Source organism: Octopus bimaculoides, chromosome 14 (assembly GCF_046866305.1).
Source record: "Octopus bimaculoides isolate indiv1 chromosome 14, ASM4686630v1, whole genome shotgun sequence".
In the NCBI taxonomy this organism is placed as follows: domain Eukaryota; kingdom Metazoa; phylum Mollusca; class Cephalopoda; order Octopoda; family Octopodidae; genus Octopus; species Octopus bimaculoides.
In genome coordinates, this window is record NC_142941.1 from 56626521 (window position 1) to 56639020 (window position 12500).

At 38.8% G+C, this 12500-nt stretch overlaps 1 protein-coding gene across 1 annotated transcript in view; it reads right to left on the reverse strand.

Moving 5' to 3' along the window:
- Nucleotides 1-12500, reverse strand: part of LOC106874731 (E3 ubiquitin-protein transferase MAEA) — a 338771-nt gene that overhangs the window by 65195 nt on the left and 261076 nt on the right. Inside the window, exons 3-4 of the mRNA XM_089363042.1 lie at nucleotides 11539-11742; nucleotides 9909-10031 (exon numbers count right to left, since the gene is read on the reverse strand). Coding sequence (XP_089219168.1) covers nucleotides 9909-10031; nucleotides 11539-11742 — 327 coding nt within the window. The remainder of the gene's footprint in view (nucleotides 1-9908; nucleotides 10032-11538; nucleotides 11743-12500) is intronic.

A 12500-nucleotide genomic window follows, 5' to 3' on the forward strand; every position in this document is an offset into this window, starting at 1 on the left:
CTGTCTGTCTGTCTGATTTTGTGTATGCATGTGTGCCTTTGTGCTCATTTATTTATTAATTGTCTGGTGCTACAGATTTAGCAATAATTGTGTCAGAATAGTTATTATACAAAACACCATGAAGCTCAGGAGCTAATTCTACACTAAAGTGCATTTTGTGTTGCTCTCAATGTTTCTCAGGTCATGTGTGTGTGTGTGTGTGTGTGCATGTGTGTGTTTGTGTTGGCCTGATAGAATAGAAAGACAGAACTCTATTGCTCTATCTTAAGCTGTCCATTATTTCTAATACCATGATACACACCCATGTACATGCATAAATATATACATATATACTTGCATGCACATACATGCATGTGAGTATACATGTGTATCGACTTGGCAGGCCACAACTGGAAAGAAAACTATGGAACACACTACAGACGATATTAATGAATGAATTATATATCACCATCATCATGATCATCATCATCATTCAATATCCATCTTCCACACTGGCATGGCTTAGAGGGTTTGACAGGAGCTGGCAAGAAAGGCGACAGTACCAAGCTCCACTCTCTGTTCCGGCATGGTTCTTAAAGCTGGATACCCTTCTTAGTGCCAACCACTTTACAGAGTGAACTATACATTATCATCATCATCATTTAACGTCCATTGTCCATGCTGGCATGGGTTGGATGGTCTGACTGGGCAGGCATGCTGGAAGGCTGCACCAGACTCCAGTTGGATTTGGCAAGGTTTTCTATGGCTGGATGCCCTTCCTAATGCCAACCACTCCGAGAATGTAAAGGATATTCTTATTTGTTTCAGTTATTTGACTGTGGTCATGCTGGAGCACCGCCTTTAGTCAAACAAATTGACCCGAGGACTTATTCTTTGTAAGCCTAGTACTTATTCTATTGGTCTCTATGCTGAACTGATAAGTTACGGGAACGTAAACACACCAACATCGGTTGTCAAGCGATGGTGGGTGGTACAAACACAAACACAGACACACACATACATACATACCTATATATATATATATATACATATATATATATATATATATATATATATATACATATATATATATATATATATATGAGGGGGTGCAGAAAAGTTCCTGGCTTGGGGTAAAAGAAAATACAGGAGAATCAGTTAGTTATGATTTTATTCAACATATTCCCCTCTCAGATCCGCACACTTCTTGCAGCAGTCCTTCAGTTTTTCCAAGCCCTGTAAAAGAACTCGGAAGGTTGGGCCTCCAACCAGGTCTTTCGCAATAACCTTAAAACCAGGAACTTATCAGCACCCCTCCGTGCATGCGTGCTTGCGTGTGGGTAGTACTCACAAATCTCTAGTCACTATGCATTCTAGAGTCCTTTATCATTTACCTATAAATGTTTTGTTAATTATGTCACTGTAGAATACAAAAGTGTTTTGCATGTTTACATATATCAGATAAGAATAGGTAGAGAGGGGAAGAGTTGTGGAAATGAGTGGTTATTCGGAAGGGAAGCAAGGAGCTGGGTGGGACCTCAGTGACATCGGTCAATAAACAAAAACTGATTTAGAAAGGATTGAAATGATCTGAAATGATAGAAGCGAAAAGAACTGGGTGCAGCTATTTGGGAAGCATTGCATTATGGGATGGATGTATACACATGGCATTAACCCTTCCAGTCATCATCATCATCATCATCATCCTCCTCATCGTCATCACTATTAGGACACCAATGCCATTCATTGTCCTCCCTGCAATTAATATCAAACAAGTGGTACCACCACTGCCGCCATCAACACCACAATCTATTTGAGCCCATCTGTCACCACCACCACCACCACCACCACCACCTGTCACTTGCCTCACCAGGACAATCATTACTGCCTATACCACCACTACTTGACACTACAAGTTGTGTGATCCCATCTGTTTCACCACCACTACCACCAGCAAGTCTACCATGACCACCACCACTGCTACTGTCACCACCAATTCTACCATGACTATTATCACCACCACATGTACTGACACAACTATTTGTGTGATCCCATCTGTTTCACCACCACCATCAACACTATCACTACTACTACTACTTTCTCCAATGCTACCATCACAAACACCATTACCGCTGCCACCGCCATTGCCACCAGCACCACCAGCACCACCACCACCACCACCACCCACTGCATTGTCACCACAATCTGTGTGATCCCATCTGTCTCACGACCACCTCTGTTGCGACCACAATCACTACTAACACACAGAGACCTCCCACTCACCCGTCCACCCAGCACACCACCGAACGCCCGCCTCCGCCACCACGAACACTGATGTCAGAAGCTAAAGAACCGATGACTCATGGTATGATCTTGCATTGCTGCATGTTTGCAAATGCGAAATGATATGCACCAACATGCATTCGCTTACACTCATGCGCACATGAGTGTCCATGCTTGCACTCTGGCAGACACAAGCCTAGATGCTCATTTGTGGATGTGTGCTTATAATTTTGTTCACATCTGCTTCTTTGTACACGCACACACGCACGCACACACACGAGTGATGTAACAATGCACAAACATTGCAGTCAATATACACCACTTAGCTCTGCATTCATTAGGGAATACACCTCTGCTGCAAGCAAACATATATATATAGATACAAATTTTGTGCATACACATGTTCACACTCACATGGATGCATACGCACACAACATGATGGATCTTGTATCAGTTACAACAATGCGTGTTCCAGTTGTTTGATCAATTGAAATCCTTAAATAATATGTAATAGAAATAGACACACATGATCTAATATGAAGAAGAGCAGAAGAAAAATCATGTGGTATAATCCATCATTTCGATAAACGTAAATACATAGACAAGCAAAAGAAGAAGAAGAAAAAAAAAAAACTTTTCTCCATCTTGTAATAATATGATCCACCTCTTCTACTGTTGGGAAATCTTTAATACAGATTTACATAAAACTAGCTTTTCAACACAAATGAACTGAACTTCGTTAATGCATGAACATCCATGAATAATTAGTAAAAAGCGACAGGTTTACATCATCAGAACATATCCAACAGAACGCAGAGTGGCAAATGCCACTCTCAAAGGCTATACCCAAAGCAACCACTATCACATCTAACATTAACCAAAATGGTATTGATTACACAGATGTGACAATGAACTAATTTAAGGGCCAGCTTCATTAACATAATTATACATCTAGGATATTACAAAGAAGACTGCTAACCAAACAAGCTACACATATATGGGGGTTTTTTTTTTTTTAAATAACAAAACACTGCATACTGAATAACAATCTGCTAAATGTCAGCCCTTTTATAAAGCACCAACTTATTACGAACAAATGTATTTTGTATCCTTGCACCCTGGAAAAGTTACTGATTTTGAAACACCAAACTAAAAAAAAAAAACTGAATAGATGCAGAATTAATCTCTTCATGCCCTCACATGCAAAGGCCCTACATAAATACCTTAATGCCATCCCAGCAGGAGTAACATGAAATCACAGTCTTACATCTTTTTAGTTATGATTAGTGCCTAATTAATAAAAGAGTTAGTGTGACCTCATTTCTTTTAATAAATTAATTACATAGAAACTTGATATGCTGATGAGGCAAACAAGAAATCTCAAACACATTTTCGTTTTTTTTTTTTTTCTATTTTCTAATTCCTTTTGTCTTCATACAATACTTACTTGGTTAATTAGTAATAAAGTTAGAGACCTCCCTTCCATAATAAATATACTTAGCAACTGCTACTTTGCAACCCAAGTTGCATTTGAGCGAGGTCGTTGCCAGTGCCGCTGGACTGGCTCCTGTGCAGGTGGCACGTAAAATACACCATTTTGAGCATGGCCGTTGCCAGTACCGCCTGACTGGCCTTCGTGCCGGTGGCATGTAAAAGCACCCACTACACTCTTGGAGTGATTATCGTTAGGAAGGGCATCCAGCTGTAGAAACTCTGCCACATCAGATTGGAGCCTGGTGTAGCCAATCTGGTTTGCCAGTCCTCAGTCAAATCGTCCAACCCATGCTAGCATGGAAAGCAGACGCTAAACGATGGTGATGATTGTCTTGAATAAATCATCCATTATCTCATAGCTTTGAGATTTTGATAATGTGTGTGTCTATTTTTAGAATGGCATTGTAGGGTAGGTGTGGAAAGCTGGATCTGACTGGTTTGAACATAATAAAACAAATGGAATGTGTGGGCTGGATGTAGCCAGTTTAAATGCAAAAGAGTTAAGTGGAATACGAGAAAAGATCTGTATTTCTATTTTTAAAATAACACAAGAAGATGAATGATGAAACATTATCGGAAGAGCAATGTTATGGTGAAACTAATAGTAATAATGCAACAAAAGACTATCCCTTGAACAAATAGACATTGTACTCTGCATTCTAGCATCGAGTTCTCTTTTGCTTAATATTGCTTTTATTCATGCGTGTAGGTGAGGGCGTGTGCATGTATGTTTTTTGTATCTGTATGGATATATAATGTGATATATATATATATATATATATATATATATATATATGTGTATATATATATATATATATATATATATATATATATATATATATATATATATATATATATATATATATATATATATATATATATATATGTAATGTTTACTCAAAACAATCATTTTTAATAAATGTACAACAAACCTATAACATACACACTCTCTCTCACACACACATACACACACACACAATCTCTTCCCACTACCCCTACATCTATGTCTCCCTCTCCAATCATTGAACTCTACTACTACTACACCATCCCACCATCTCCTCCTCCTCCGCCTCGTCTAAAATACCATGTTTATATCCCTCCCCCCCCCCCACCATTGGCTGATGGCACACAAACGCAGGATGTACTTCTTTCTTTCCCTTTCTTCCTTTAACTTTCTGTTCCCACTTAATTCCTTTCTCTCACCTTTCTTTTCTCTGTCTGTCTGTCTGTCTCTTTCTAATAATTTCTCTCCCTTGGTTTATTCAATTCCTTCTCTCTCTCTCTCTCCTTTCTATCTCCATCTCTCTCTCACTCCCTCACTTCATCACTTTCTCCATTTCATTTTGAACAGTCTCAAGGGTCTGTCAAGAGTGGCAGCAGCAGCAGCAAAGGTGGTGGTGGTGGGAGGAGGGAGGGCAGAAGAGGAAAAACGAAGAAGAGAAGCAGGAGGGGTCTGTTTACTTTCCTGTATTCATTTATTTATTTATTCGTTCATTCATTTATTTATTTATTTCGTGTCTCAAATTTATCAGAGCTGCAGACCTTGCTTTATTGCCTTTTTTTCTTCTCCCCCCCCCCCACTATACATGTTATTGTGCAGCAAGAAACATGAGAAATATCGCAATTTGAAACACATGTATGGATGGTTTACGAGTGGAACTGGTTAGAAGGATTGGTCAACATGGTGGCGGTGGTGAGTTTGATTATTTACAAGAAACAAGAGAAGTAGTGAGAGAAAGAGAAAGAGAGAGGAAGCACCAACAACAATGACTGCTGATGACAACAATGTCAGCAACAACAACAACAACAACAGTAACGATGACGACAACAACAACAACGTGATTGACAATACAGATATTAAATGTCACATGATTCGGTAGTGCAGCTTCAATGTCATCTGCATTATGAAGTGAATCAACATCGGTGGTACCATTGGACTGAGCCCAAGAGCCGAGAAGAACGAAGAAGAAGGGAGGCAAGGTGGTGGTGGTGATGGTGGTGGTGGTCGGGGTGGTGCATGGAGCCCCTACTTTGATGACTTGGTCTCAATGGTGTCCAAGACATTACACAGAGTACAACTCACAAGACAAGTTCAGTGCTGGTACATTATCACCGTGGCTGTGTGGTAAGAAGCTTGCTTCCCAGCATCATGCTTACGGGTTCAATCCCACTGTGTGGCATCTTCGGCAAGTGTCTTCTACCATAGCCTCAGGCTGACCAAAGCCTTGTGGATTTCATTGAGGGAAACTGAAAGAAGCTTGTTGTGTACACACACACACACACATATATATATACACACACATGTGTGTGTGTGTTTGTCCACCACCACTGTTTGACAACAAGTGTTGGTGTGTTTACATCCCTGTAACTTAGCAGTGTGGCAAAAGAGATCAATAGAACAAGTACCAGGCTTGAAAAAAACCAAAAAAACATGAAATGATGATGGTGTTGATGATGCTCATCATCATCATCATAGCCATGAACCAATGAAGGCGCCTCTACATCAGTGGTTCCCAAACTTTTTCAGGCTGCCACCCCCTTGGTTCTAAGGCCACATTCCTAGTGCCCCACCCTGTTCACCATCACAGACAGAGACTATTTTCTGCAGAAAATTCAAAACAGCAGTATTTCACAAATTAAACTTAACCTAATTAACCCATTATTTTGTTTGTTTGTTTTTTTACATCCATTGCCCAATTTTTCTTCAATGTCCCCCTGGATCTTTCCATCACCTCCAGGGGGGGGGGGGAGCAGTACCGCCAACTTTGGGAACCACTGCTCTACATGGTCACTCAAATTGCAATAAATAGTCGTAATATAACAGACTGGAGGAAGTGTTGTATGACAGACTGGTCAACATGTGTTGTGTTGTGAGAGTGGTAAAGATGTGGTGGAGGTATGGAGGTATTGTATCGTGGCAGGTTGGGAGGAAGTGTTACGGTAGAGTGGTGAAGTTGTGTAAGACACGCGTGTGTGTGTGTGTGTGTGTGTGTGTGTCTCTGTTGCATTGTGACATATTAGTGTAAGGATGGTGTTTGTTGCAACAGACACGAGTGAAATTGTGTGACAAGAATTTAACTGTAAACCTATCTGGAAAAAGTAACAAAAACACATAATAAAAATGACAATGACGATGACGATGATGATGATGACGATGATGATGATGACGATGACGATGATGATGATGACGATGATGATGATGACGATGATGATGATGACATAAAATTACCTGTTCTACTCAATATTCAGCAACTATAGATCTTTCTTTCACACACACACATACACGTATATGTTAGACACATGTATGAGTATGTCTATAATAGAGATTGTAAACATTACAAGCTTTATTGACTTCAAAGCAAAAGCATCATCATAGTCATTATTTGTCAATATAATCAGTAACAACATTACAGATATTTACAGACATATGTCTAGCTGCTATTACTACCACTATCATCCTAATACATATTCTTCCCCCTTTTCCTCTTCTTTTTCCGAAAGTGGCAAGCTATCGGAATCATTAGTACACTGGGAACATTTTTTTTAGCATCTTTCGTCCATCTTTATGTTCTGAATTCAAATTCCACCAGGGTCGACTATGCCTTTCATCTTCTCGGCGGGGCAAGAAAATAAGTACCAGTTGACCGCTGGGGGTAAATGTAATCAACTGACCCCCTTCCTCTCTGAAATGTGAAACCATTATTACAGAGATCAAAGGTGGCAAGTTGATAGAATCATTAGCATGCTGGGCAAAATGTTTAGCAGCATTTTGTCTATCCTTACATTCTGAGTTCAAATTCCATCAAGGTCGACTTTGCTTTTCGTCCTTTCAGGGTCAATAAAATAATTAGCAGTTGATCATTGGGGTTGATGTAATCGACTTAACCCTTCCCCCTACAAAATTGCTGGCATTGTGCTAAAATGTGAAACCAATTATGGTAATCATTGATAAATTGTGCCACAGTGTGACAAACAATTTTGCCTGTCACTATCAACAAACAAGATGAGGACAAATATCCGTCAAATGTAAATAATGTTCATTATTTGTTTGTAGATCATATTTAAAGATAACTTGTGGTATATGTGACTTCTGTTATGGCATCAGACTAGACATGGTAACACCAGAAGATATTAGTGTAGTTGGACTTCCAGCATTTTTGTCCTTGTGGGTAAATTGTTTTTTCTTGCAAGTCTATGGTAATCAGTGGCAAATTAAATCGCAGCATTTTGTACAATTTGCATTTCTTGTATTATGCCAGACACTAGTGGGCTCCAGACTGGCCGTACAAAACTGAGAATTGGCCAACTAATTCAGTTGTAGGATGTTGTAATTGTAAATTTATCCTGTTCTTGATTACAGCCAGTCCAAGGTTTCAGAATGCCGTTTCTATGTTGAATACAATCTGTTATTCCTCAATATTGTAATGAAAAAGTCAACATTGTATTGAATGTGACTTAGTGTCTTAGATTGGTGCTGCAGAGACAGTGTTTGGGTGAGAAATGATAATGGAAGTAGGCAGTTTAAAAGTTAAATGAATGAAGTCACATTTGATTTAAGTTCTGAAAGGTGAAATAACTGGCACAATCAGTTAAGACAATGAGTGTTTCAGTTAATCAGATCAGCAGAACAGTCTGCTCGTGAAATTAACATGCAAGTGGCTGAGCACTCCACAGACATGTGCAACCCTTAACGAAGTTCTCATTTTTGCCAGCTGGGTGAACTGGGGCAATGTGAAATAAAGGTTCCTTCGACCAAATCCACTAACAAGCCTTAGGTCAGCCCAAGGCTATAACAGAAGGCACTTGCTAAAGGTGCCATGCAGTGGGACTGAACCCCGAACAATGTGGCTGGGAAGAAAGCTTAATTGTGGAGTGTTGAGTCTTGAATCCACACAGGTATTTTTGGCAGGATGCAAGACTGGGAGTAGAAGAAATTTTTGAAAGACTTTTGCAATTAGATTCAAAAAGGATACTCGTTTGTATGATGCTGTGTCAGTTCCAGCTTCGCAAAGATTCATAAGAGAGACTATAACCGAGGAGGTTTTCTAGCTTGCCAAGATTGGACAGTTCCCATATGACAGACTGAAAACACTTACCGAGCACATGATACCAAATTTGCCAAAATTTTTCCAAAGAAATATAGCCACATTGTCTGAATCCTCTGCTACCGAGTTATTTAAATTTAAAAAATTTTTTTTTTTTTTTTTTAAATCATTATCAATTCTACCTTATCTTTCTTGAATTTAATGCTGTCAATTTTGTCATTTCTGTTTATCTTTCTGGTGGTTGCATGAAGTTTACAGTCTGGTATGTCTGCTAATATTACTGAATGGTTTATTAAATGTCTTTACTGACTCTTTGGATTGGAAGTGGACTTGTTGAATGATGGCAATAAATATTTGGAGACTGCTTGCTTTGGTTGTTCAATGCATTTACTATTTTCCACAGTTTCTTTGTTTCTGCACAAAAACTGAAAGACCAGAGATGTTATAGCCATCAGCTGAACTACCTCTATTATTTATTCTTCTAATTTCTGAAGAATTTAAGATGCATATGTTTCAACTGATTGCACTCTTTGATAAAAGTCTTGACTTCATCTGTTTTGCATTGGTTTGAATTTGTGGCCTTCATTGGGGTTCGATGTTAACTACTTTACACCCTCTCTCAAAATTGCTGGCATTTGAAACCATTATTTACAGCTTTCCCTACTTTGAATTTGACCATTGAAAAGTAATAATTTACTACGTATGAGATTGACCGAAAGACTGGGTTGATGGAATAAAGTTTGGCTCACAGGTAGAGAGAGACTTGTGGAATGTACAGCAGAATTCCCTGAGGCATGGTTGTAGTGGCCAAGCTCTCTTCTTTCTTCACATCACTTTCTCATTACTGATTAAATCTACAACACCATCATAAATTGCTTTGTTTGAACTAAAATCACTTGTCCCACCTGAAAATCTATTCGCCTCCGCCCCCACCGCCATCATCATCAGCATCATCATCATCATCATCATCATCAACAACAACAACAACACAAAAAAAAAAAACTGTTGTTGCAAATAAACATATATCTATCTCACTGACTCCATGCTTTCTCTTGTATTTTTAAAACAGAACATCAAAGTCAGAAGAGTGAAACCAGCAGAGCTCACCTTTAATTTCCGCAGTTTTGATTTGTTGTCATGGCACCAAGATAAACAAAGACACGTCTCCCGCCGTAGAAGAGACTCTTCCACTTCTTTTGAAGTTAAAAATAGATCAATATTTGTTAAATCCTGCCATGTAAAAAAAAAAAAAACAAATATGAGAACAAAAAACAGTTTATCAGCGAGTAGTTCATAAATACACACATACATACACATATGTATGTGTGTATGCATGTACATATGTATGAGTATGTGAGTGTGTGAGCGTGTGTGTGTGTGTGTGTGTGTGTGTGAGAGACCAGTTCAATTACCAGATGAGACAAAAATTAAATTTTTTTTTTTTTATCACTGTATCAATCGACAAATAATTAAACATACATATATGTATTTGTTTGTGCATATATGTGTGGGTGGGTGTATACATGTCTATATAAAGTGTGTATCTGTGTGTGTTTTTGTGTGTATAGAAATTTAAATGACAAAGAAATTATGTTGTGAACATTTTATGTGTGTGTGTATATATATATATATATATATATATATATATATATATATATATATATATATATATATAATGAATCACCATTGTACATCTGTTTTCCATGTTAACATACATTACACAGGTTGTCACAATCTGAACCAGTTCGTGTTTGAGTTACTTCCCTTATAGATGGATCAGAGAACCACATATCACACCTTCATTTCATTTTGGCAACCACAATATGTACCGCAAACCATACGGAAGTTGTCATATCTCTAGTCACACTAAAGAGTCCTCTCGACTCCACACTGTCTTCATTCATATGCCAACCACTTAATAAATGTACCGGGGTGCATTTTTCTCATGGTGTCTGCACTGGGGAGATCGCCTGGTTCTGTGCAACACTCAAGAGTCTTCTCTAATCTATGTTGTCTTTGTTTATTCACTACAGATATGACAACAAGGGTGAAGAGAAGGTAGTGACGATGAAGAGGGTGAAAGAAGAGCAGGACTATAATGGGAGTGGTGGGAGAAGGAATCGGAGTGGAAGGAAGGAATGATGGAAAAGAGAGTGATAGTTCAGACTAGCGGTTCTCAACTAGGGTCCATATAACCCTTAAGGGCCCATGTAATATTTTGTTGTTAGAATTCATGTCCAATAAACTGGTTATACTTCTGCAATACTCACAATATTTTAAACAATTTTTTATACAATTCCTAATAATAATGGGGCTTTTAAAAACATTGAATCACTATTAAGGTCCACCTGAATAACATAGGAATCAAAGGGGTCCATAGGTAAAAAATGAGTGAGAGCCACTGAACTGGTCTAGACTAAGCATGGGGAACCTGTATTGAGACGCTGGCCTCATGACACATAGCTCATATTCAGGTGGGTCACACTGCTAAGAAAATTTCAAGGTAATTTTTCATTAGGTGTGACATTCAGGAAGTTTCATGGGCCACAGTTTGATTGTGCCTGGTCTAGGTACAAGCTTAGATACCCTGTCTTTCTAAGCAAGTCGACAAGAAAAAGTACAACTGTCCCCTTTCCTCAGACAAAATGTGACATTTGAACAGTCCCCCATACACATCATATCCAAATCACCAAAAGTCAGAACTGAAAGAGATGGTAAGTATGAGCTGTTGACATACCTCAATATGAGAGTGTTTTGCCAACCGAAGTGCTGCGTTGTAATAGCCGGCTCTGAGAAAATACTCTACTAACATTCGGTCGAGGCGCGTTTTCTTCCACAAGGACACAGCACTGGATTGGTTGCTATCATATTCTTTCAAGTGGTCCACTCGGCGTTTGGTCATCTGCGCAGCTTCCAGTTCGTCGTTTATACTTTCGTCAGCCTGAAAGAGAACAAGAACAAAATTTCATAAATATATATACATGAATATATATACACACATAAATATATAAATATATGAGACAGAGAGAGGTACACACACATAGTGAGTCTGCATGACAAATACTCAGAATAGACTCAGTCAATAACTGAATCTATAAGCAAGAACACCTCTTTGATGTAACACCACTAGTTTACCTCTTGTTCTGCCAATCTTGCTATGCCCTTTGATATATGTACAGGCACCAGAGCAACGAGGAACATCTAGTTGTCTTTAAGGATGACTCTGCTGCAAGTGAAGAAGAGGTCACTCAACTCTCTTGTCCAAGTCTGTCTTCAATCCAGTAGCAAGACCAAGTCAACATAACTGGGGATGGAGACGGATGCAGCGGATGACCAACATATCTTACTTGCTTCATCTTGTTTTTCCTCATTCCGCAATACATTGTTGCAGCTACCTTCACTTCTGTAAAATTTCTTCCACAGAGTCCACTGGATCCAGCTGTCACATGCATAGGTAGACATGTCCTAATATGCTATTTAACCCATGGCTGGAACCCTGACAGCTACTATTACTCAGGGTCAGAGAAAACCCGGGAAGAATAGTGGTGTAAAAATGGTTTCACACACCTCAAAATATATCTCACTCCATTAATGGATTATAGCCCCACCTCACAAAAAAAAAACAAAAAAAACGGGACAGTCCAAAATTTTTACAACAAAAACTATTTATTTCAATTTTAAATAATGCTCAAAATTTTC